The sequence below is a fragment of the Diabrotica virgifera genome, chromosome 8, assembly GCF_917563875.1.
Source record: "Diabrotica virgifera virgifera chromosome 8, PGI_DIABVI_V3a".
Classification (NCBI taxonomy): Eukaryota; Metazoa; Arthropoda; class Insecta; order Coleoptera; family Chrysomelidae; genus Diabrotica; species Diabrotica virgifera.
The window spans coordinates 8,204,340-8,226,769 of record NC_065450.1 but is presented as its reverse complement, the minus strand read 5'-3'; the positions used below and the strand labels follow the sequence as shown (position 1 = coordinate 8,226,769).

At 32.4% G+C, this 22,430-nt stretch overlaps 1 protein-coding gene across 1 annotated transcript in view; it reads left to right on the top strand.

Moving 5' to 3' along the window:
• The first annotated feature begins 1,122 nt into the window (after positions 1-1,122).
• Positions 1,123-22,430, top strand: part of LOC114335585 (protein grindelwald) — a 147,818-nt gene continuing 126,510 nt past the window's right edge. The window contains exon 1 of the mRNA XM_028285841.2: positions 1,123-1,504. Within this exon, the coding sequence (XP_028141642.1) occupies positions 1,294-1,504 (211 nt within the window). The 5' untranslated portion in view covers positions 1,123-1,293. The remainder of the gene's footprint in view (positions 1,505-22,430) is intronic.

Sequence of the window (22,430 nt, the reverse complement as noted above, 5' to 3'; positions counted from 1 at the left end):
TGAAATCTTCTTGAGGGATGTTGTGCACTTTTTGGATGGGGAAAATATTAAATTAGCGACCGTCACCGCTTCGACGAAATAAATTTTTGACGTGAAAATTTCTTTAGGGACGTTGTGCTCTTTTTAGATGGGGGAAAAGTATTGAGTTAGGGACCGTCATCGCTTCGACAAAATAAGTTTTTGAAGTGAAAACTTCTTTAGGAACGTTGTGCACTTTTTGGATGGGAGAAATTATTAAATTAGCGACCGTCATCTCGAACATCATCGCTTCGACGAAATAAATATTTGAAGTGAAAATTTCTTGAGGGATGTTGTGCACTTTTTGGGTGGGGAAAAAGTATTAAATTAGCGACCGTCATCGCTTCGACGAAATAAATTTTTGAATTGAAAATTTCTTTAGCGACGTTGTGCACTTCTTGGATGGGGAAAAAGTATTGAATTTGCGATTCGCTGAAATAAATTTTGTACGTATATAAATTATGTGTATGTATACATAAATAGCATAGAGCATACGCATCGCGTATATGATGATAGGTATAGCATTTCTTTTTGGATGGGGAAAAAAGCATTCACCTCGTAATTTATATATTACTATAAGAAGTTTTCACTTCTCTCGGCACTCCCACGAGTGCCTTCAATTTTTTTTTCTTGGTTTCAGAATTTCTGGGGGGGGGGGGGGTCAAATTTTAGTTGAAACACACTGTACATACTTCAGTATTTTTTATATTAAATAATCGTCCGGATACATAAAATTCCGACAAAGTAATTAAATCACATAAAAAATCTATACTTTGTAACGGAAGTACGTAACTGGTATCTTTTCGAACATATAATTTTAAACAATTAGTCATAGTCACCAACTAAAAATTCCAAGGATTACGCACCTTCGATTTAAATATTCATAGAGTCTTTGAATGCCATTAAATTATCATTAAATTAATATCAAAAAGCAATAACAAATAAATTTTAAATCAAAACAACAAAATATATTGTTAATGTAATAATGTCGGCCATCCAGGTACCATTAAACCGTATCGCCCCTCCAACATACCTTTGCAGCGGTACCACCCGAGCGATAAGCAAATTGCACCTGTACTTCTCCGAACAATACGAGTTACAATCGCAAATCCACGTAACAAATGACTCACGCAGGTAAAACGAAGTAAAGTCAGATAGTCAGGTCAGCGAATCGTAGACACCTGTTACGCTGTATCTCTTATCCTACCGATAGTTTTTTAATATGTAAGGTGTTAAAGTAATTTTTACATCACTAGTTACGAACATCACGAGAAAATGCTGTGGAAAATTGTGTTTTTTGTTTGTTTTTGTGCCTCCGCGGCCAATAGCCAAGGATTATCGGTCACAGGTGCTAAGTGCGGTGAAAGAACTTGTAAGTTGTTGGAATATTGTTCGGACTTCGACGGAATCTGCGAACCCTGTGTTGATATTTGCAATAGTTCACATCACAACTTTAATCAGGTGTTGTGCGAGAAAAAATGTCAAAGTAAGTACCACAATATCTTAAACGGTACTTTTTTTTAATGAAAAATCTCTTTATTTTGGGAGCAATATGTCAAAGAAACCACATGAGACAACAACACTAAGTTGTTGTTGTTGATAATAATGTAGTTAATACGTGAAGCTTTAAAAGAAGAAGCTTTACGTGAAACTTGGCCAGAATTTATCTAAAAAACAATATTGGAAAATTTGACAGTAACATGTAGGTATCTTTATTTAACTTTTAATAACTCCTGGTACCTATTTACATATCCAGCTACTAACCATTTATCATCGAAATAAAGTGTAAGGCATTTAATATAAACAAAACGTTTTTCCAACTGACAACATACTGCAGAGTATACAATTTCTACAAAAAGATTCTCTCTAGTCTTCTAGTCCCATTTCGGTGTAACTCTATATTCATGCTCTATTTGTTTGTTTCTTATATTCCTCTTTGTAATATTTTTAATGATTTCTCTTCTTTGGATTCCGAATAAGGTGCCACAAATAGTCGTAGTCTCCATTATCTCAATTCATTCTTCCATACCAATATACATACCTATAAATATTATCTTATTTCAGATATCCATATTTTTTTTGTGGATCATAGTCCATATTTTATATGCGTATATTAAGGTAGCAGATACAGGATGCTGCAGTTAATACTCAATGGAAAGATCGACGGAAAAAGATGAATTGGTCGAAAGAAATATTCATGGCTCCGAAACCTTCGTCAATGGACTGGCTTATCAGCAGATCAATTGTTACATGCCGCACAAGATCGAGAACGACATCGGCAAATTGTTATGGAAGCTACCCACGCCTAAAAATTTGGGCACGGTACTTAAAGAAAAAGATATTAACGTTGAAATATTGTTGAATATCTTTTGATTTGGGTTGCTCTAGATATATTTTTTATCTTTAGTAGGGTACTTAATGATCCTCCTGTTCTGGTACCCATCATCGTTGTAGTTTGCTTAGGTGCAGTTGTATTTACTTCAATCATGGACTTTTCTATGAGTCCACTTTTATTTGACTTTTGTCAACTCTTCAGAACTTAGAATGTGATGAATGGTGGCAGGTGGCACTGGTTTTGTTGTTGATCACTGGTAACTGTTACCTAATATTACCAGTGGTAATATTCGGTAACAGTGATTGTCCTATTGTCCCATATTTTTTGTTTAATTATTAGTGAGCTTAATGTTACTGACAAAATTTAAATTCATTACTTGGATATACTCTCCAATCTTCCTATAGACAAATATAATTATATCGTGGCACTGGCGGATCCAGGGGGGTGTCACGGGGCCTCCCCATAATTGTAAACCCACGTATCCTAGGGTTGGTAAGACTAAGTGACCTTGCATCAGAGATAGGTAATTAAATCACCCTCAAGACCCATGACCCCCCCCCCAAAACAAAATTTCTGGATCCGCCATTGTATCGTGGGTTAATTAGGTTCTCGATATGTATCGAGAACCCACATAAAATCAATCCAACCCTGTCCGTGAGCAGAGCTCGAAGTGAGCTATTTATCTAGGTATACAACTATACAAGAGAAAAGTGGAGTTGCCTCCACATCTGCAGGCAACACCAAAATTCCTGATGGATGTTGATGTATTCATCAAGAAGTTCGTTACTGGCAATTTTGTCGGTATAAAGGTAGTTTTCGTTTGGAGTGTCTGATGAATAGACCTCCGAAAGATGAACAAGTAGTTTTGAGTGTGTTTTGGCCTGATATAATTTGTGATGTTATAACTCCTGCACCGAAAGTTGACCTTTTAAGTTTGGTTGGACTGTTCGATAGTTGATGTGTCTCTGTCTCCTATAGTCATGTATTGTGTCTTTTGTGTATTAATTTTAGATAAACCCCACTTTTGCACATTCGCCTATGAGTTTGTCTACCATGTACTTAGGGCTTGTAAATATGATTACACATTACACACAGGTTAATATTTTCATCAATACCTCCCATGGGTCTCTGTGTTTTCTAATTCCCTATTTTCTAATTCCCTAAACTGTTTGATTATTTATATAATATATAGTTCTTTGACAGCGTAGGTATACCAGTGATAGATTCGACTTTTACGTTATATATCTTATTCTCCTGATAGTTTTTTAATATGTAAGGTGATAAAGTACTTTTTACATCACTAGTTATGAACGCCACGGAAAAAGCTGTAGAAAATTGTATTTTTTGTTTGTTTTTTTGCTTCTGCGACCAATAGCCGAGGATTATCGGTCACAGGTGTGAAATTCGGTGAAATAACTTGAAAGTTGTTGAACTATTGTTCGGACTTCGACGGAATCTGCGATACCCTGTGTTGATATTTTGTAATAATTCACATCCCAACTTTAATCAAGTCTTGTGCGAGAAAAAATATCAAAGCAAATACACAATATCTTAAACGGTACTTTCTTTTAATGAACAATCTGCTTATTTTGGGAGAGTTATGTCAAAGAAACCACATTAGACAACAACACTAAGTTGTTGATAATAATGTAGTTAATACGTGAAGCTTTAACCTTGGCCAGAATAAATACACGTTATCTAAAAAACAATATTGGAAAATTTGTCAGTAACACGTCCATGGTTTTGTTAAATTTTTAATAAGTACTAGTACGTCTACATATAGAGCTACTAACCAGTTATCAAAATAAAGTGTAAAGCATTTACAAAATATAAACAAAACTTTTACCAACTGACAGTATACCACAAAATATACAATTTGTACAAAAAAATGTTCACTAGTCTTCTGTTACCATTTCGGTATAACTCTATATTGGTTGCTCTTTTTGTTTCTTCTACGGCACTACAGGCTAAATTGAGCCTTGACCTCCTTTATCTTTTGCCTCCACCCTTGGCTGCTCTTCTCCATACACGGACTCCTAAAAGGGCTTGTGCGTCGCTGTTTACGGTGTCTTCCCAGCGCTTTCTTGGCTTTCCAAATGGTCTCTTTCCATGCATTCTAGCATTCTGTGCTCTTTTTGGTAGCCTATCTTCTCCAATTCTCATCACATGTCCAGCCCATTGCCATCTTTGTATTCTAACGAAGTCTGAATTCTTCACTACCATAGCATGCTATTGGTCGAATTAAGGTTTTATAGATTCTCATCTCTGTATTTCGGTGGATACTTTTAGATCGAAATATTATGAGAGAGGGCTCTGTTTACCTGCGATATTCTCTTCCGTATTTCTCCCTCTTCTGATTCGTCAGTATATATTTCTACTTCCAGGAATATAAACTTTCCAACCGTTTCAATGTCATCTTCATGTATAATGTTTTGTGGGACTATATTTCACCTCGTCTGTGTTCGCATCACAACTTTAATTAGGTCTTGGTGCGAGAAAAGATGTCAAAGTAAGTACCACAATATCGAATTAGAAAAATCTCTTAAACGGTTCTTTCTTTTAATAAAAAATGTGTTTATTTTGGGAGAGTTATGTCAAAGAAACCACATGAGACAACAACACTAAGTTGTTGATAATAGTGTAGTTAATACGTGAAGCTAACCTTGGTCAGAATAAATATACGTTATCTAAAAAACAATGTTGGAAAATGTGACAGTAATATGTATATATCTTTATTCAACTTTTAATAACTCCTGCTACCTTTTTTACATATCGAGTTACTAACCATTTAACGAAATCAAGTGAAAAGCATTTACAAATATATAAACAAAAAGTTTTACCACCTGACAATGGAATGGGTCTACCCTAAATCGCGACAGCCAAAATCCCGACAGCCAAAATCCCGACAGCCAAAATCCCGACGGTCAAAATCCTGACACGCCAGAATCCCGACATGCCAAAATCCCGACACGCCGAAATCCCGGCACGCCAGAATCCCGACAGACCAAAATCCTGACAAATCAAAAATCCTGCCAGATTTTCAAAACTATAATACATAGTATCCTATCTATTTTTGTTACGTCACAGTATTATTTCAAACATAATATTCATCATCTACTTGGATATAAATTAAAACTGATTAGTTCGCTAAAAATTTTTGCATTAGATATTTTTTTAAAATAATCCAGTTTTAAATGAATAACGTTATCCAAAAAATATTTTATTTAAATTAATTGACACAAAAAGAAGTATGTATGTAATTTATTTAATTCAAAATACATTCTACTGCTGTCATAAAACAGAAAAAAATGTTTTTTGATAGGTAAATAAACTTTGCGTCTCGCTTAATTTCAATGTTCAAGCTGCCACCCATCTGCCTCTTGATAGGCTGAATATTGAATTTAAAGCAACAAACAATGTTTATTTATCAAATAAACACTTTTTTGTGATTTCTGTCAGCAGCAGAATTTATTTTGAGTTTAATAAATTACATACAGTCTTCTTTTTGTGGCAATTAGTTTAATTCAAAATATTTTTTCTTGGAAACCCTGTATAAATAATTATGTCAATAATAATAGTTCTGAATAGAGAATTGAATAGTCTTTCAAATGAGCTAGCACACGACCCCTATTTCCCATTTTAAAATCAGGGGCGGGGGAAGTGGAAGTAGGGGATTGACAGATGCATGTATCGTAAAAATGTGTCCCCCTTAGACCAAAAATCGGCCTGTTTTACTCTATATTCGTTGTTATTTTTGTTTGTGTCTTATTGTCATATTTGTAATATTATTAATAATTCCTCTTCTTTGGATTCCGAATAAGGTGTCACAAATCAACTTAGCCTCCTTTAACCTAATTCATTCTTCCGTAACGTTAGACCACTGAAGATTTTATTCTTTCAGATCTCCATATTTCTTTCCTTCTGTATCAGAGTCTCCCTCTTTTATATGCGTATACTAAGGTTGAAATATTGTTGCATATCTTCTGATTTGAGTTCAAGATATATTATTTATCATTGGTAGGGTACTTCTACTGTTCTGGTACCATCATCGGTGTAGTTTGGTTTTGTGGAGTTGCATTAATTTTAGTGGTGGATTTTTCTGTGAGTCTACTTTAAGGTGACTTTTGTCAACCCTTCAGGATTTACAATGTATTCAGTAGTGGCACTAGTTTTGTTCCTGATCACTGGTGATATTCGGAAACAGTTATTGCCTATTGCCCCTTATTTTTTGTTTAATTATTAGTAAGCTGTATGTTACTGACAAAGTTTTAAATGATTAATTTACTATATACTACAAACTCCCTATATGAACAGGTATAATTGTGCAATGTGCAAATTGGATGAGGAAACAACAGGATTATGCAAATTGAATGTATACAACAGAAAAGTGGAGATGTCTACACGTCTCCAGGTAACACCAAATTCCTGATGGGTGTCGATGTATTATTCATCAGGAAGTTCGTTACTGGCTGTGGTCAGCAATTTTATCGGTCGGAAAGATAATTTTCTTTTGGAGTGTCTGATGAATAGCTTTCCGAGGGATGAGCAGGGAATTCTGAGTGTGTTTTGACCTATGATAATTTGTAATGTATAACTCCTTATAGTAGGGATGTTAGATAGTTGATGTGTCTCCTATTTAGTCAATCATGTATTGTGTCTTTTGTATATTTAAAGAAAAAACCCCACTTTGCAAAATCACCTATGAGTTTGCTCATCATGTATGCCTTGTATTGTATGTTAATATTTTCATTAGTATCCTCATGGGGCTGAGTTTTCTTATTCACTGTTTTAAAGCGATTCATAGACGAATTTTATACAGAGGTGGAGAGAGGCAGGAGCCTTTGCCATAGGACCTTTTGTTTGTACGATAATCTCAGAAATTTTATTTCGAACTTAAAGACCCGTTTGATTATTTCTATATATAATTCTTTGACAGCATATAACAGTGATATATTAGACTTTATGATTCGATTGTTACGTTGTATATCGTATTGTCCTAATAGCTTTTTAATGTGTAAGGTGGTAAAGTACATTTTAACATCATTAGTTACGAACATCACGAGAAAATGTTGTCGAAAATTGTGTTTTTTGTTTGTTTTTGGGCCTTCGCGGCCAATAGCCAAGGATTAACGGTCACAGGTGTTAAATGCGGTGAAATAGCTTGTAAGTTGTTGGAATATTGTTCTGACTTCGATAGAATCTGCGAGCCCTGTGTTGATAGTTGCAATAGTTCACATCACAACTTTAATCAGGTCTTGTGCGAGAAAAAGTGTCAAAGTAAGTACCACAATTTAATTATAAAAATTTCTTAAACCAGGGGTCGGCAACCAGCGGCCCGCGGGCCTCATGCGGCCCTTTGCCACTTTTTGCGCGGCTCGCCATTATAATTTAAGGAAAAATCAATAAACTTAAAGTTTGTGGCTCTAAGTTTGTTGATTTGTCGTTTTCAAGATTTTTATGAAAAATATATGTATAGACACATTAATGAAAGGTTTATTTTTTAATGGCATGGGCTTTATGTCATTTAGCCAGTCACAACATGAGTATTAGTGTCATGTGTAGTGTGTATGTTGAGTAAGTGTCTTGTTACTTTGCAAAGTCGCATTGTCTTTGCAAAGAGACGCTAATTGTATCCGAACGTCTGCGGTCCCTCCGGTGAGTACCGATCACACAAGGACAGTAATGAAAGGTTAATGATAGAGAAAACTCAAATAGAAAAAGTAAAGACATACAAATATCTGGGAACCTGGGATGATGACAAAAACGACCAAAGTAAAGAAATTAAAGTCCGAATTGAAACTGCAAGGCAAGCATTTATAAAAATGAAGACACTGCTTACAAATAAAGACCTTCAGTTGCCTCTCAGATTGAGGGCTGTAAGATGCTACATATTTTCTATATTACTATACGGAATGGAAGCTTGGATATTAAAGAGACAACACATAAGAAAAATAGAAGCGTTCGAAATGAGGTGTTACAGAAGAATACTGAAAATTCAGTGGGTTCAAAGGATTACCAATGTTGAAGTGCTACGACGTTTAACTAAGGAGTTAGAAATTATGAACAGTATAAAAACTAGAAAACTGGAATATGTGGGTCACATTACCAGAGGAGAAAAATATGAGTTGCTGAGAATAATTATGCAATCAAGGATCCAAGGAAGAAGACGCATATTTTATTACAAGAATAAAAGTTACAGCGATAATTTTTGATAATTTCCTGTCGTCAAAGTATTTTACGTCAGATGACTTTCGTTGCTACGCAAAAATACATTCAGTGGCATTAATGACAATCAATGTTTTACAACTTGTCACAGAGAACACCAAGAAACAGGTTAAGCTAATATTCAGGCGAAAATATCAATATAATAGTTAAAATGATTTAAAAAGATAGTTTTATTCATGAAATAATCTTACCGAATTACTCTCGTGCTCTTAAAAATTTTCGATTTGTTTTGCCCTCGTGACACTTTGACATAATTTCACTGCCCTTCGGGTCGTGAAATTAAGTGTCACTCGGGATTCAAATCGGTAATTTTAGAGCTCTCGTATAATTACTACTGAAAATAATTGCATTTTATTAAAATATACCAGAAAACACAATTCCCAATTTAAGAAATTTTGCAAAATTAATTATTATTTGTATTTTTCCAGTACCTATTTATGCAAACAAGCATTTTCACAAATAAATTTCATAAAATCAAAATATAAAACGAGATTGACAGATAAAAATTTACAAAATTTGTTCTCAGTGTCCCAAACACAACCGGACTTAAATGAATTATCAAACAATATTCCAGAAAAAAAAAGCAAAATTGGTTTGAATTTTAATGAATGAATAAAATGAAAGATAAACTATTTTTCTTAATTTTGATATATTTTATACTTGCATATTTATACATACATAATTGGAATTCTATTCTCTTTTTTTTCCCTTTAAGGTTTGTAGAATTGTTATTCTCTGACATTATTGTTATTATAGCCAGGGCTGCTTTATCCATTAGGCAATATAGGCAGTTGCCTAGGGCGGCAAATTATGAGAGGGCGGCAAAAATACTATACAAAAAATATTTGTATATAAAAATTTAAATCGAATAATTTAAGTACATAGTACATCCATCAATGGAATATAAGTGGGCATTCATTTCCAGAAAACAAATTGCATTTTCTTAACATTATTCATTCAAAAAGGACAGAAGTCGTAAATTTAGGGCCTATTGGGCCGTCGTCGGTAGCACCGCAAAGGCGGCGGGCGCACTGTTCTATAATTTTTTTTAAACTGAATCCTTTTGGGTTATTCGTGGTTGAAAATTTGCCATTGTTATTGAAAAATGTCGCCTTTTCGGACGATTTTTTGGGAATACCTTAAAAATGATGCATCTGACGAAAAAAACTATATAAATAATTTTTGTAGCTTATGAAAAATCAAAGATATTCGTTCCTTCATAAGTCTTCTAGTGATAACATAAAAAGAGATATAGTATGTGAAAATAATTTTTTTTTGTGCATGCTCAAATGGGTGTGCTGAACTAAATAACAGAGAAATGGTCGATTTTAAGAGTATAATGCTATCAATATCTTTTGTAAGTACCTGAAAAGACCTTTAAAACGACCGCACTGTTAAATTTCGATTACATTCAAACTAAGCGAGATACGGTGCAACAAAAAAGGACGTCTAATTTATTTTAAGATAAAATGCGGAGTATGTATATTTTAACCCCTCATCCACCAGATTTAAATGCATTGTTTTGCTTCTACAATACCTTTTACTATAGTGTTATTTCTATGTTCAACAAGTTGGAAGGGTTTAAAATGTATGGTTTTTGAAAAAAATAAGATCAAATTAGAGAGCATTTTTATTTTTTTTAATCTTCTTTTTCTCCATGTAACTCAAAAATAATAATGAGATACAGTAATGAAAGAAAAATAATATTGTTATCTAAAAGAAAACCTACATTTTTGTAATTTATTTTTACGTATCTCTTATCACTTTCGAATTGCATGGGGAAAAAGGACGATTTTTAAGAAAATTTAAAAATGCGCTCTATAATTTGATCTTAATCTTTTCAAAATCCATTCATTTTAAACCTGTCCAACTTTTTGAATAGGTATAGAAATAACACTATAGTAGAAGGTATTCTACAAGAAAAACGATGCATTTAAATTCTGGTGGATGAGGGGTTAAATAAACTTCTCATTTTTCCTTAAAATATATTAGTCATAAGTTTTTTTGCGCCATATCTCGCTTAGTTTGAATGTAACTGACATTTACAGTTCTCGTTTGAAAGGTCTTTTCAAGCACTACAAAAAGTATTGGTAGCATTTTACCCCTAAAATCGACATTTCTCCTGTTATTTTAAGTTGGATACACCGATTTGAGCATGCACCAAAAAAAATCTTTTTTCACCTACCATTTCTTTTTTTATTAAAACTAGAAGATTTATGAAAAAATTAATCTCTCTGATTTTTCATAAACTACAAAAATGTTTTATATAGTTTTTTTCGTTAGATGCACAATTTTTATGGTACATATTCCCAAAAAACAGTCTCCCAAAGGTGTAATTTTTCAATGAAAATGGCAAATTTTTAACCACGAATAACTCAAAAAGTATTGAGTTTTCAAAAATATTTATAAAACAGTTATTGCTTAGAATTAGGTTCTCTGGCCACTTCCGGTGTTAGTTTGATAAAAAAAATTTACACCCCCGAGAACGGGTGGGAACCACCCCTAAATTAAAAGCATAATAGCGTAGGCTTTGTTTCTTGCCCTACTTACAGTGAAAATATCAAGTAAATTGATGCTGTAGGATGGAATTCGGAGCTAAATAGCCTCACTGACTGCACTAATAGATACCTACATCATTCATACATGAATGCATTCACTTAAAGGTTCATTTGGATACCACAATAGTCACCAATAATTGACATATCTAAGTATTTAAAGAAGAGTAGATTGAGAGATATTTTCCCTAATTTTGATATTGCTTTGCGCATTTATTTGTGCCTCCCAGTTGCCAACCAACGTGTCCACTGAAAGGTCATTTTCGAAAATGTCAAGAATTTAAAATAGTCATGAAAATCATTTCCGATCAAGTATGACGCAAGAACGCCTTAACAATTTGTCGATTTTGTCCATAGAAAGTGACGTAACAAAGGCGATAAATTATGACGACATTATAGATGATTTTTCCAAAGAAAAATCAAGAAAGAAATCTGATGTGATCGAACTGGAATGACAATTTTTAATTTTTATGTATTCTTATTTAAATAAAAAAATCTGCTAGCAATTTTTTTTCGCAAAAATGGTACATGCTTGAAGGGCGGCTAATAGAGAATTGCCTAGGGCGTCAATTGACCTAAACGCGGCCCTGATTATAGCATGTCAATAAAAACGATTTTTTTTATGTAGTAATGAAACACAGACTTACTCACAATCATTTAATTATACTTTGACGACCGGTTTCGATCTCTACATTATTCAGATCATCTTCAGGTCGGCGTTACAAGTAGCTAAATGCTACAATTAAAGAAAACCAGAGTTAGAACATTGTCTGGTTGCACAGATGCTAATAGAAAGCCAAATTTGAAAATTTTTGAAATAAAGGTTTGCAACTGTTGACATTTCAGAAATTCGATACATACAAATGCACACCTATGAGAAACAGATACTCATAAGCATGTATAAGCACATGGATGCATGCAGTTTATGACTATTTGTTGATAAAAGGGTAAAACTGTAAAATATTAAAAAACTAATAAAAAATATTAATCAAAATTACATATGCTTCCAAAATTCAAAAAATAATAATAAATAGTAATATTGCTTTGATCCACTTACATGCCGATACAAGGGATGCGTTGCCAGTTCGTTGATAACATGTTTATACGTCCAACTTATGCTAATTGGTTAGCTGGGAGAGGTACAGGGCAAACAGACATGTTACGTAGGTCAAAACATAGTAAATTTTTTGAAATTTGAATGGATCCTGAAGGAAGATGTGTACTGAGAAACAGAGGATGTTGTGTTAGAAAGGAAAAAGACAACGTTCGAGTGGGTGTGTTTTAAATGTAGCCAAGTTTGAAATCAATTTATTGTAGACACTTGTACTAATGTGATGGTCTTTGCTCGTTGATGTTTTGCGATATGGGCAGAGGTCAAAGTATGGGAAATGACAAATAGGAAAATTTTTTTTTTAATTAAATTAAATTAAAATGTCTTGTTCCCGGTCAAAGGACTAAGGGATGTCATATATTTAATAAAGTTGTAGGTGCCTAACACTTTGAAATCTATGAAATGTATAGAAATTATAAGAAAACTAATTAGATGAAAAAGATAGTTAAAAAAGTTGTCAAAAAAGAATTGGTTAAGAAACTGTAAAATGATCTGAAAAAGGCAAGGGTTATTTTGTTTGAGCTATTGTATGATGGAATATGTTCAGAAAGAAAGTTAATGGTAGGTTGTAGGCACTTACTTGAGAATAGTAACTTTTACTGATTAAGTACTGATTAAGTAAGTTGTTTTTTTTTTTTTTTTTTTTTTTTTTTTATTTTTATTTTGGCTTAGACTTACCGTCATACTGCCAGACACATAAGGAATACAAGTTATCAAGTTATACAAAACAGGTTTAAAACAAAGATAACAACTAAAAGGTATTAAGTAACACTAAGCTTAACAGCTAAAACTACTAACTACCAAAGGTATTAATTAAAAATGTTTAAGGGAATTATAATGATAATTTGCTGTCTTTTAAAAAGTTAATTAAAGAGTTGTATACATCTACAGAACCAAGTGATAATAAATATAGTATATTCCAAGGAGTTGCTACTTTACATTTTAATAAATCATTTATTAATTTAGATGAGTAAATTGTATTTTTAGAACAACCAAAAAATATATGATCTAAATCACTTTCCTCTTCACAATGCTCACATTTATCATTATCCAAAACCTGTATTTTAAATAAATGTTTTGGATAACATGCGTGCCCGAATCGTACTCTAATAATAGAAGTTATGTACTTTCTAGAAGCTCTACAAGACTTGTACCAAGGAAATTTGGGAATATCGGGCTGAATTAACGAGTATCTATTTTGATTCACAAAAGAGTATTCCTTCCACTGGTAGCTCCACTCCCGATGCAGTGTTGACTTGAAAGAGATTATACTATCAGTCAGTGTTATTTTATGTAGAATACTGGTATCGGATGAAACGCTTTCTTTGGCTAATAAGTCGACATACTCATTATGTTCAAAACCTGCGTGTGCTTTAATCCAGATAAAATGTACATTGATTCCTTTGGTTAAAAGATTTTGTTTAATATGTTTAATTTTATAAATGTATGGGCAGTCTTGGATGTTTGGGGGTCCATATTTACCAAGAGATTTCAATACTGCTAAGGAGTCAGACAAAATTATAATATGGGCGAAATCAAATTCAGCTACATATAGTAAAGCTTCATATATTGCAATAGCCTCTGCTGTATAAATCGAAGTCTCCGGTTTCAGTTTGAATTTCTTTTCTATATGTCCCGATGGTATAAAAAAGGCGCATCCAGTTCCATCTGCAGATTTAGACGCATCTGTATATAGAGCTATTGACTCATTGTAACTATTCGTTATGGATAAAAGAATATTTTTATTTAAATATATGTTTTCACTATAATTTGGTACAATAATATCTGTAGGAGAAAAGAAAGAAGAGTACGCGTAGTTTTTGAATAAGTCGTTCGTTTTATCTATATTTTTTAAGAGTACTATATTTTGATTATAAGCTTCACACAGTAAGGGAGATTTCTTTTTTTGCCAATATTTATTGGTTAGATCATGGCAACTTAAAGTCACTATTTTTTGGTATAGAAGAGGGTTAATTAAGTATACTTTCATTAAATATTTTTTGGACAAAAAACTTCGTCTTAGATTTAAAGGAGGTTCCAAGGCTTCCAAATATAAAGCTTGTACTGGAGTGGATCTCATAGCTCCTAGACATATTCGTAAGGCTGAATTCTGTAAAACGTTGATTTTGTTTAGTAGTGCATTACTTGCTGATCCATACAAAACACTGCCGTAATCGAAAATAGATCGTATGTAAGCTTTATAAAATAATAAACTTACTTCAACATCCGATCCCCACCAAGTTCTATTAATTGATTTAAGAAAGTTTATTCCCTTATTACACCTGTTCAACATGTCGTCAATATGTAACTTCCAGGTCAATTTTTGGTCGAGTATCATTCCAAGATATTTAATTTTATTTTTAAAAGAAAATTTATGCCCACCTAAGGTGATTGTGCTAATATTAGGAAAGTTATGTCTGGTAAATAAACAAACTTGTGATTTACTGCATGATAATTCAAAGCCATTTTCAATAAACCATTTTTTATGGAGACCATAGACACTATTTAAGTTTTCAATGGATTGCTGATATTTCTTGTGTTCTGTGTACAAACAGAAATCGTCAGCATATTGTACAACATTAAATGCAATATTGTTAATAGTGATGTTGTGTAGATCTGCTGTGTAAATGTTAAATAAAATAGGGCTCAAAACGGAGCCCTGAGGTAATCCTTTATTATTAAGTCTAGGGCCTATAAGAGTATGATTATTTTTTAAATAAATTATTCTATTTTTATACAGGTTTACAATGTTAGAAGCAAACTGTGATGGAATATTAAAAAATGTAATCATCTTTTCTTGGAGAATTGAAAGAGAGACAGAGTCATAAGCACCTTCGATGTCTAAAAATAAAGCGGGCACATAACTGTTCCTGGAAAAACTGTTCTGAATGTCTACCACAAGAGTTGTTAAGGAATCTAAAGTTCCATAACCTTTTTTAAAACCATGTTGGTTAGCGGGTAAAGGATTTTGATCCCTTAGCCACCAATCCAACCTAATCTTAACCATCCGTTCGAGAGTCTTCAATATACATGATAATAATGATATCGGTCGGTAAGCTTCAGCTAATTTAGGGTCTTTCCCCGGTTTGGGAATAGGAACGACTATAATACGCTTAAAATCTATTATGCTGTTGCCTTCAATAATTATCTGGTCAAATATATTTAAAAGTAATTGTTTTGCGTTATCTGGTAAATGTTGTATCATAGGATATTTGATTGCATCGTATCCTGGTGAGGTACTAACGCGATTATCAAGGGCAAATTCTAATTCAGTTCTCGAAAAAGGTGTAAGGAGAAAATGATTCTGATCAGATGGAAGCGTTTTAGAATTAATAACATCTAACTGGTTATTTACGTAAGGTGGAGCTATTTTATCGAAAAAATCGTCTACCCATGAATTACTTAGAGGTAATGAAAAATTAACTTTTTTCCTATTCATTTTTCTTGCTTGATTCCAAATAAGACTAGATGGAGTTTGTTTATTTAATTTTGAACACCATGCAACCCAACTTTGTTTGGCCTTTAATTTCAGGAATTTTTTGACACGAGCATTTACTTCTTTGCATTTACAAAAATTTTCAGGAGAAGAATTGTTTTTATAGTTTATTAATGCCTTCTTTCTTTCTGCAACGGATTGATCACATTCCGAATCCCACCACGGAGGGGGAGTTCGTTTGCATTTAAATGGTTTATATTCAGAAATAGATTGTTTAGAAGCTTCATTAATACAGTCAATAAGGAAATTATATTTTTCTTGGGTATTTAAGGATGTGTGAGGTTTTTCGTTTAATAAGGTATCAACAAGCTGAGAGTATAATGACCAATTTGCTTTTTTAATGTTCCACTTAGTACTGGGATAAATGGTATTAGCATTACTTCCCAAGACATCGATCACAACCTTTATAACGAAATGATTTGATCCCAAGGTATCAAGATCTACAGACCACGAAGTTTTATCAAAAAGGGATGGTGAGCAAAACGTGACATCAATCATGGAATCTGAGTTTCCTGGACTCGTTTGGCAAGTTGGTTGTCCATTATTCATTACTACATAATCTAAATTCTGAATTGTCTCCACAATTTGATGGCCTATATTATCATTTTTATATGAGCCCCACAAAGAATTATGTGCATTCATATCTCCTCCAATGATACAAGGGTGTTTTAGTTGAGAAAATAACTTATCCCAATCTTCGGTTTTGGTTTTAGTTTTTGGGCACCTATATACAGAGAGTAAACTTAAATAACTTTGTTTATAGTTGATTTTAATACCACAAGCAAGCAAGTCTTGAATATAATTTTTTTTAATTGTTATGCGCTCAAAAGGAATACCAGTTTTAATTAAAATAGCAACTCCAGAATAGCCGTCATCGCGATCTTCGCGTATCACATTATAACCTCTATAAATATATACAACATCCCGTTTAAACCAAGTTTCACTTATTAAAGCTATGTCAATATCTTCGGTTATTAAAAAGTTAATAAGGCTGTTTTTGTTAGCAACAGCTGATCGAGCATTCCATTGTATTATTTTGAGTTTAGATTTGTTCGTCATTAGATGAGTTATTTTTTAAAATATTATCTAGAACATTATTAATACCTTTGGCTAACAAATTCATGTCAAGTGATTTTGCCTCTTCTAAACAATTAATATTTTGAATAAAACTTGAGAAAAGAAGTACTAAGGAATCTACTAACTTATTTTTATCATTGTCTGTATTAGGAAAACTTTCCTTATTTAAGGGAGGTAAAGGTTGAGACGGTCCAAATCTGAAAGGGATGAGATATGGTGTAGGATCTTCGGAAGTTGGAGATGATACTTTTCTTTTTTTATTTGCACTATACTCAGTGCTTGATGTACTACAGCTTGGTTGGCTAAAACTTTTGGGTTTCTGTAGGTGAGGCCTCAATGGCTTGAAATAAGGAGATGTACTAACTTCAGAGGAGTTAGTTAATTTTGGAAATTCTTTGTCTGAATTTGACAAAATTTCAAATCTGTTATTAGAAATAAGACCAGAAAATGATGAGTCACTCAAATTTTTTGCCTCCAAATATGAGATTTTATGTTCAATCATGATATTTTTTATTTTTTTTTGATGTTCGAAAAAAGGACAGTTTTTAGAGATCGATATATGCTTATCAGTTTTACAGTGTATGCAATACTTTTTTGTTTCATCACATGTATGTATGTCATTTTTAATTTGTCCACATTGTATACAGTATTCCTGTGTACCTTTACACTGTCTAGAAATATGTCCATATTTGAGGCATTTATAACATTGCGTCACTTTACCCAACAATTTTTCCACTTGGAAAAATACATAATTTATCACAACATAGTTTGGCAAACAATTGCCTTCAAAAGTAATTATAACATTACGTCTAGGGACGTATTCTGTATTTCCATCCTTTTCTACTTTCCTGTGCATTCTTTTAATATCAATAATTGGTGAACTAGAGCTCATATATTTTTTCAAATAGTCAATATTATATTTGGTATCAACATCGCGTATCAGTCCTTTGATTTCCAAGAGGTGATTTGGAATGTACGCTTTTAAATTATCGTCCTTTAAGTGACTATTATTGACTAAATTGTTTGCATCCAAAATAGATTTGAGGATTACTTTAACACGGTTTCTTCCTATACTTTTAATTTGCTTAATATTATTAATCTTTAATTTTTGATGTAAAATATCTGCAACAACCATTGGATGCAAACGGGAAATATTCTGATCATTGGTCTTCTCAACATAAACACAACAATTTTGAAAGTCGTAACTATTACAATTAATATTAAAAAGTTTTACCTCCCTTGTAGCAGAAGAATTTGTGGTGATAGTTCCTGTATCCATGTCTTGATTACTATCACTAATAACTTCAGCAGTATTTAGTTCGCACACTGGCGTCTTTTTTATATTCTCCCCCATCTGGGGAGAATATTTTCACTTTTGTATCACTATTCTACAATATGTAAATGTTTTTACCCACGATGAAATTTAAATGTTTTAATTGTCACAAAAACTGCGAGCTGAATGTCAATATTTAGGTACGTTTAACTATGGCCAAATTTTAAACTGTTCACACAAAAGTTAAACACCGTGAAAAGAAGCCTAGGCTGTTTAACCCATAGGACTGAAACTTCTTATCAATGATAATTAAAACCACTATAAAATTAATTTAAGTTAAACTACTAAAAAATTAATTTTTTCTGGAGCTATTTTAGATGCAACCGTATTTGACGTTTATTAATGTCAAAGTGAAGTAAGTTGTTGATAATAATGTATTTATAGGCTATTGATTATGTACTATAGAAAGGAACTACAACGTTAACGGGGTTTTATTATTTCATATGGTCAATGAATCTCTATATATGAAAAAACCGCGGAGTGCTACCATTTAAAGGGGTGCGTTTTTGAGAAATGGGTGAATTAGTCCCTGGCACAGGTTACATTAGGGTGAGTTCTATGCACTTTTGGTACAAACACGTCTACATAAAAATTGTTCCTGGTTAAATTTGCTATCTAAATATAACTTTTTAAAATCAAAGATACTTTTTTTTACAAAAATATATTCAAAAGAAAAAGCACAAAGAAACCCAAAAGAAAGAAATTTTGTTTTTTGTCCCATAACTTTTGTCCACGGGGATATAGGTATAGACATTGCTTCACAGAAAAAAAACTTACATATTTTATCTTTAAGATGATGTTTGGTAGAGGTCATTAGGATTTAAAGTTTTTGAAATATGATTTTTCAAATTTCGTCACTTACAGCAATTTTGGGCAAGTTTCCTTGTTATTTCGCAAATATTGTTCTATAACTTTTTTTCTACGTAACTTTACGTATATGCAATGGTACATGTAAGAGGAATAGAAATCAATTACCTTTAAAATGGTCTACCTATAGTATAATGTTGTACGACCTGTTTTAAAGAGGTTATCTTTTTCAAGACTTTATACTTTTAACGAGTTTTATATTTGTTACGATTATTTTTTAAATTTCCTATTATAACTTTTTTTTCTATATTGTATATCGACGCTGCCAAGCCAAAACGGCATAAACGCCAAAATGACCAGTTTTGAGGTAGATGCACGAAAAAATAAGATTTTATTTTCCGCACCAGACAGTCACCGCGAGATAGCCGAAAACAAAGTGAAATAGGTGTAATATTGGTTTAAAGTTTTTATAAACGCCAGTCTAGTCACGCACGTGAAGGTCGACGTGAACACCGATTGACACAACCGCCAGTGCCCGTAAGATTATCATTGTGTACAGTTCGGTCCAGTAATAATAGTAAAGGTATGTATTTTTACAATTTTTATGGATAAGTAACATGATATTACTTACCTCTGCAATATTTTCAATTTGTATTGATTTTTGAAGCGTAAACACCCTGAATTTCTTTAAAAACTATGAGGCGTTTATGCCAAAACCAAATATTTACATCGTGGTTGACACAAGCACCATTCCTCAATGGTATTCTTATGCAGGTTTCTTTTTTAAAAATTGCGCAAATAAAAAGTTTATTTTAAAATTTTTTATTGTAACTTTGTACTAGTGTGATGAACAATTCTTTTTGTACTACAGCATATAGTTCAAATCAATTTTATATAGCTAAAAATGGCGATCGATTTTTGGCGTTTATGCCATATTTTTGTTGCAGATGAATAGCAGAAGTTAAAAATAATGGTCTTACTAAATGAAAATAAGCCATATACCGAAGTAGCAAAAATGATATACAGACTGGCAATAATTCCCCTATATTCCTCTTAGAGGTTTATGACATTTATAATGCCAACATTGCAGAAGCTTTTAGCAATGACATTATCATCTTTGAGGAACCACCAGACGTTGCAGCAGAAGAAGAAATATTTAGTCACGATCTCGCATCATGTTTCAACTTAGCAACAGAATTATCAAACCAGAGTATCATGCAGAATATTTATCTCTTAAAATGAACAACATAGTTCCAGATCAACTGGATGAAACAGATGTAGAAGGTGAAACGGAGTGAATTTTTTTTTAAAATGTTTAAAAGTCGTTAAATATTTTTCTGTTAGTTTTCTGTTTTTTTTTTTACTAACTTTTATTTTGAACTATATAAAAGAAGTAAATCTTACGTTATTTTTGTGAATAATTATTTTCTTATTTGTTTTAGAAACTAAAAAATAACTATTTTTATGTACCTCTGATTTTTGTGTTTTCTTAGTTTTAAGTTGTTTTTCTTTGAAAGTGTTTTTTGAGTTTTATTTTTATACCAATTTTTGTATAGTTCTTCTATTTGAGTATTATTTACTTTTAAGTATTTCATCCTAGCACCAAAAACATGTTTAAAGAATTTAGGGCTTCGTTTTTAACTTAGAATGTATTTTTGATTAATAAAAAAAAAAAAAATAAAACCTATCAAAAATCTTCGTAATTTCATTATTTTTTTTTTGTTGGCATAAACGACAATTTTTAATTTTCGTTTTTTTTTCATTAATGGCATATATCCCTCTTAAGCGCCATTTTGGCTAACCTTACAACAATGCGATCGACGCAAACGCCAGAGGTAAGTTTGGCATATTCACCAATGTTATATCTTGATTGGACATAAGCGCAATTTTCTAGTTTTTAATTTATTTCACATAGTATTTTCAGCTACATTATTGTTTACAAAATATTAAAATTTGAAAAAAAAAAAAAAATCACCAATTTTTTTGAGTCAGTTTGCAGATAAGCAGAATTGGTAAAAATAAAAATAATCAGTTTTTTGTGTTTCCTGAAAAATCAAGTTAATGTCGTTTATGCCGTTTTGGCTTGACAGCGTCGATATATTATATAATAAAAAAAAAAAAAAAAAAAAAGAAAGCTTATTCTGTTTACTTTAAAATGGTGTATTATAAAAAATTCTAGGGTTATTTTTGAATAAGATATGCTTTTTCAAAATGTAATAATAGTATGGTATAGTTAGACCCAAACCCAGATATCCAAAGTGAAAGTGAAAAGTATCCTCCAACACCAAATTATTCTATATGGTCCACATAATGTTCAGAAAAAAGTCACACCATTTTGAGTGTCGGGTTTGGGGGGGGGGAGAGGGGGGAGAAATCTGTAAATTCGTAGTTTTTTAGGTTTTTCGTCAATATTTCTAAAACTATGCGGTTTAGCATGAACAACCTTTATACAGAATTGTTCTATATTAAATTTTAAATAAAAAAGGTTCTATGCATAACCCTTCTTAAATGAACGGTTCCAGAGTTACAGAGGTAGTATAGTATAATTGGTCCAAAAAAAGGCCTAACCCAGACATCAAAAGTAAAAGTTTCTATTAAATACCAAATTGTTCTATATGGTCTACATATTGTTCAATAAAAAGTTACACCATTTTGAGCGTCCGGTTTTGGGGTGGAAATGGGGGAGAAGTCGGTAAATTAGTGGTTTTTTTTTAGGTTTTTTGTCAATATTTCTAAAACTATGCATTAGCGTAAAGAATGTTCTATAGAAAAATGTTCTACATACAATTTAAAACAAAAAAGGTTATATACATAATTGTTATAAAATCAACGGTTCCAGAGTTACGGAGGGTGAAAAGTGAACAGTGGAGGTTTTCGATACTTTTTATATATACCGATTTCTCCACCCTCTCCCCCCCCCCAAACCCGACGCTCAAAATGGTGTGACTTTTTTCTGAACATTATGTGGACCATATAGAACAATTTGGTGTTGGAGGATAACTTTCACTTTGGATGTCTGGGTTTTTGGTATAGTTATATCATACATTGCCCAAAAAAATATCGAAAACCTCGACTTTTCACCCTCCGTAACTCTGGAACCGTTGATTTTATAACAATTATGTATAGAACATTTTTTGTTTTAAATTTCATGTAGAACATTTTTGTATATAACATTGTTTACGCTATAACATAATTTTAGAAATATTGACGAAAAACGTAAAAAAACTACTAATTTACCGATTTCTCCCCCCATCTCCCTCTCAAACCGGACGCTCAAAATGGTGTAACTTTTTACTGAACAATATGTGGACCATACAGAACAATTTGGTGTTGGAGGAAAACTTTTACTTTGGATGTTTGGGTTAGGCCTTTTTTTGGACCAGTTATATTATACTACCTCCGTTATTTTGGAACCATTCATTTTAGAAAGATTATGTATAGGGCCTTTTTTATTTCAAATTTAATGTAGAACA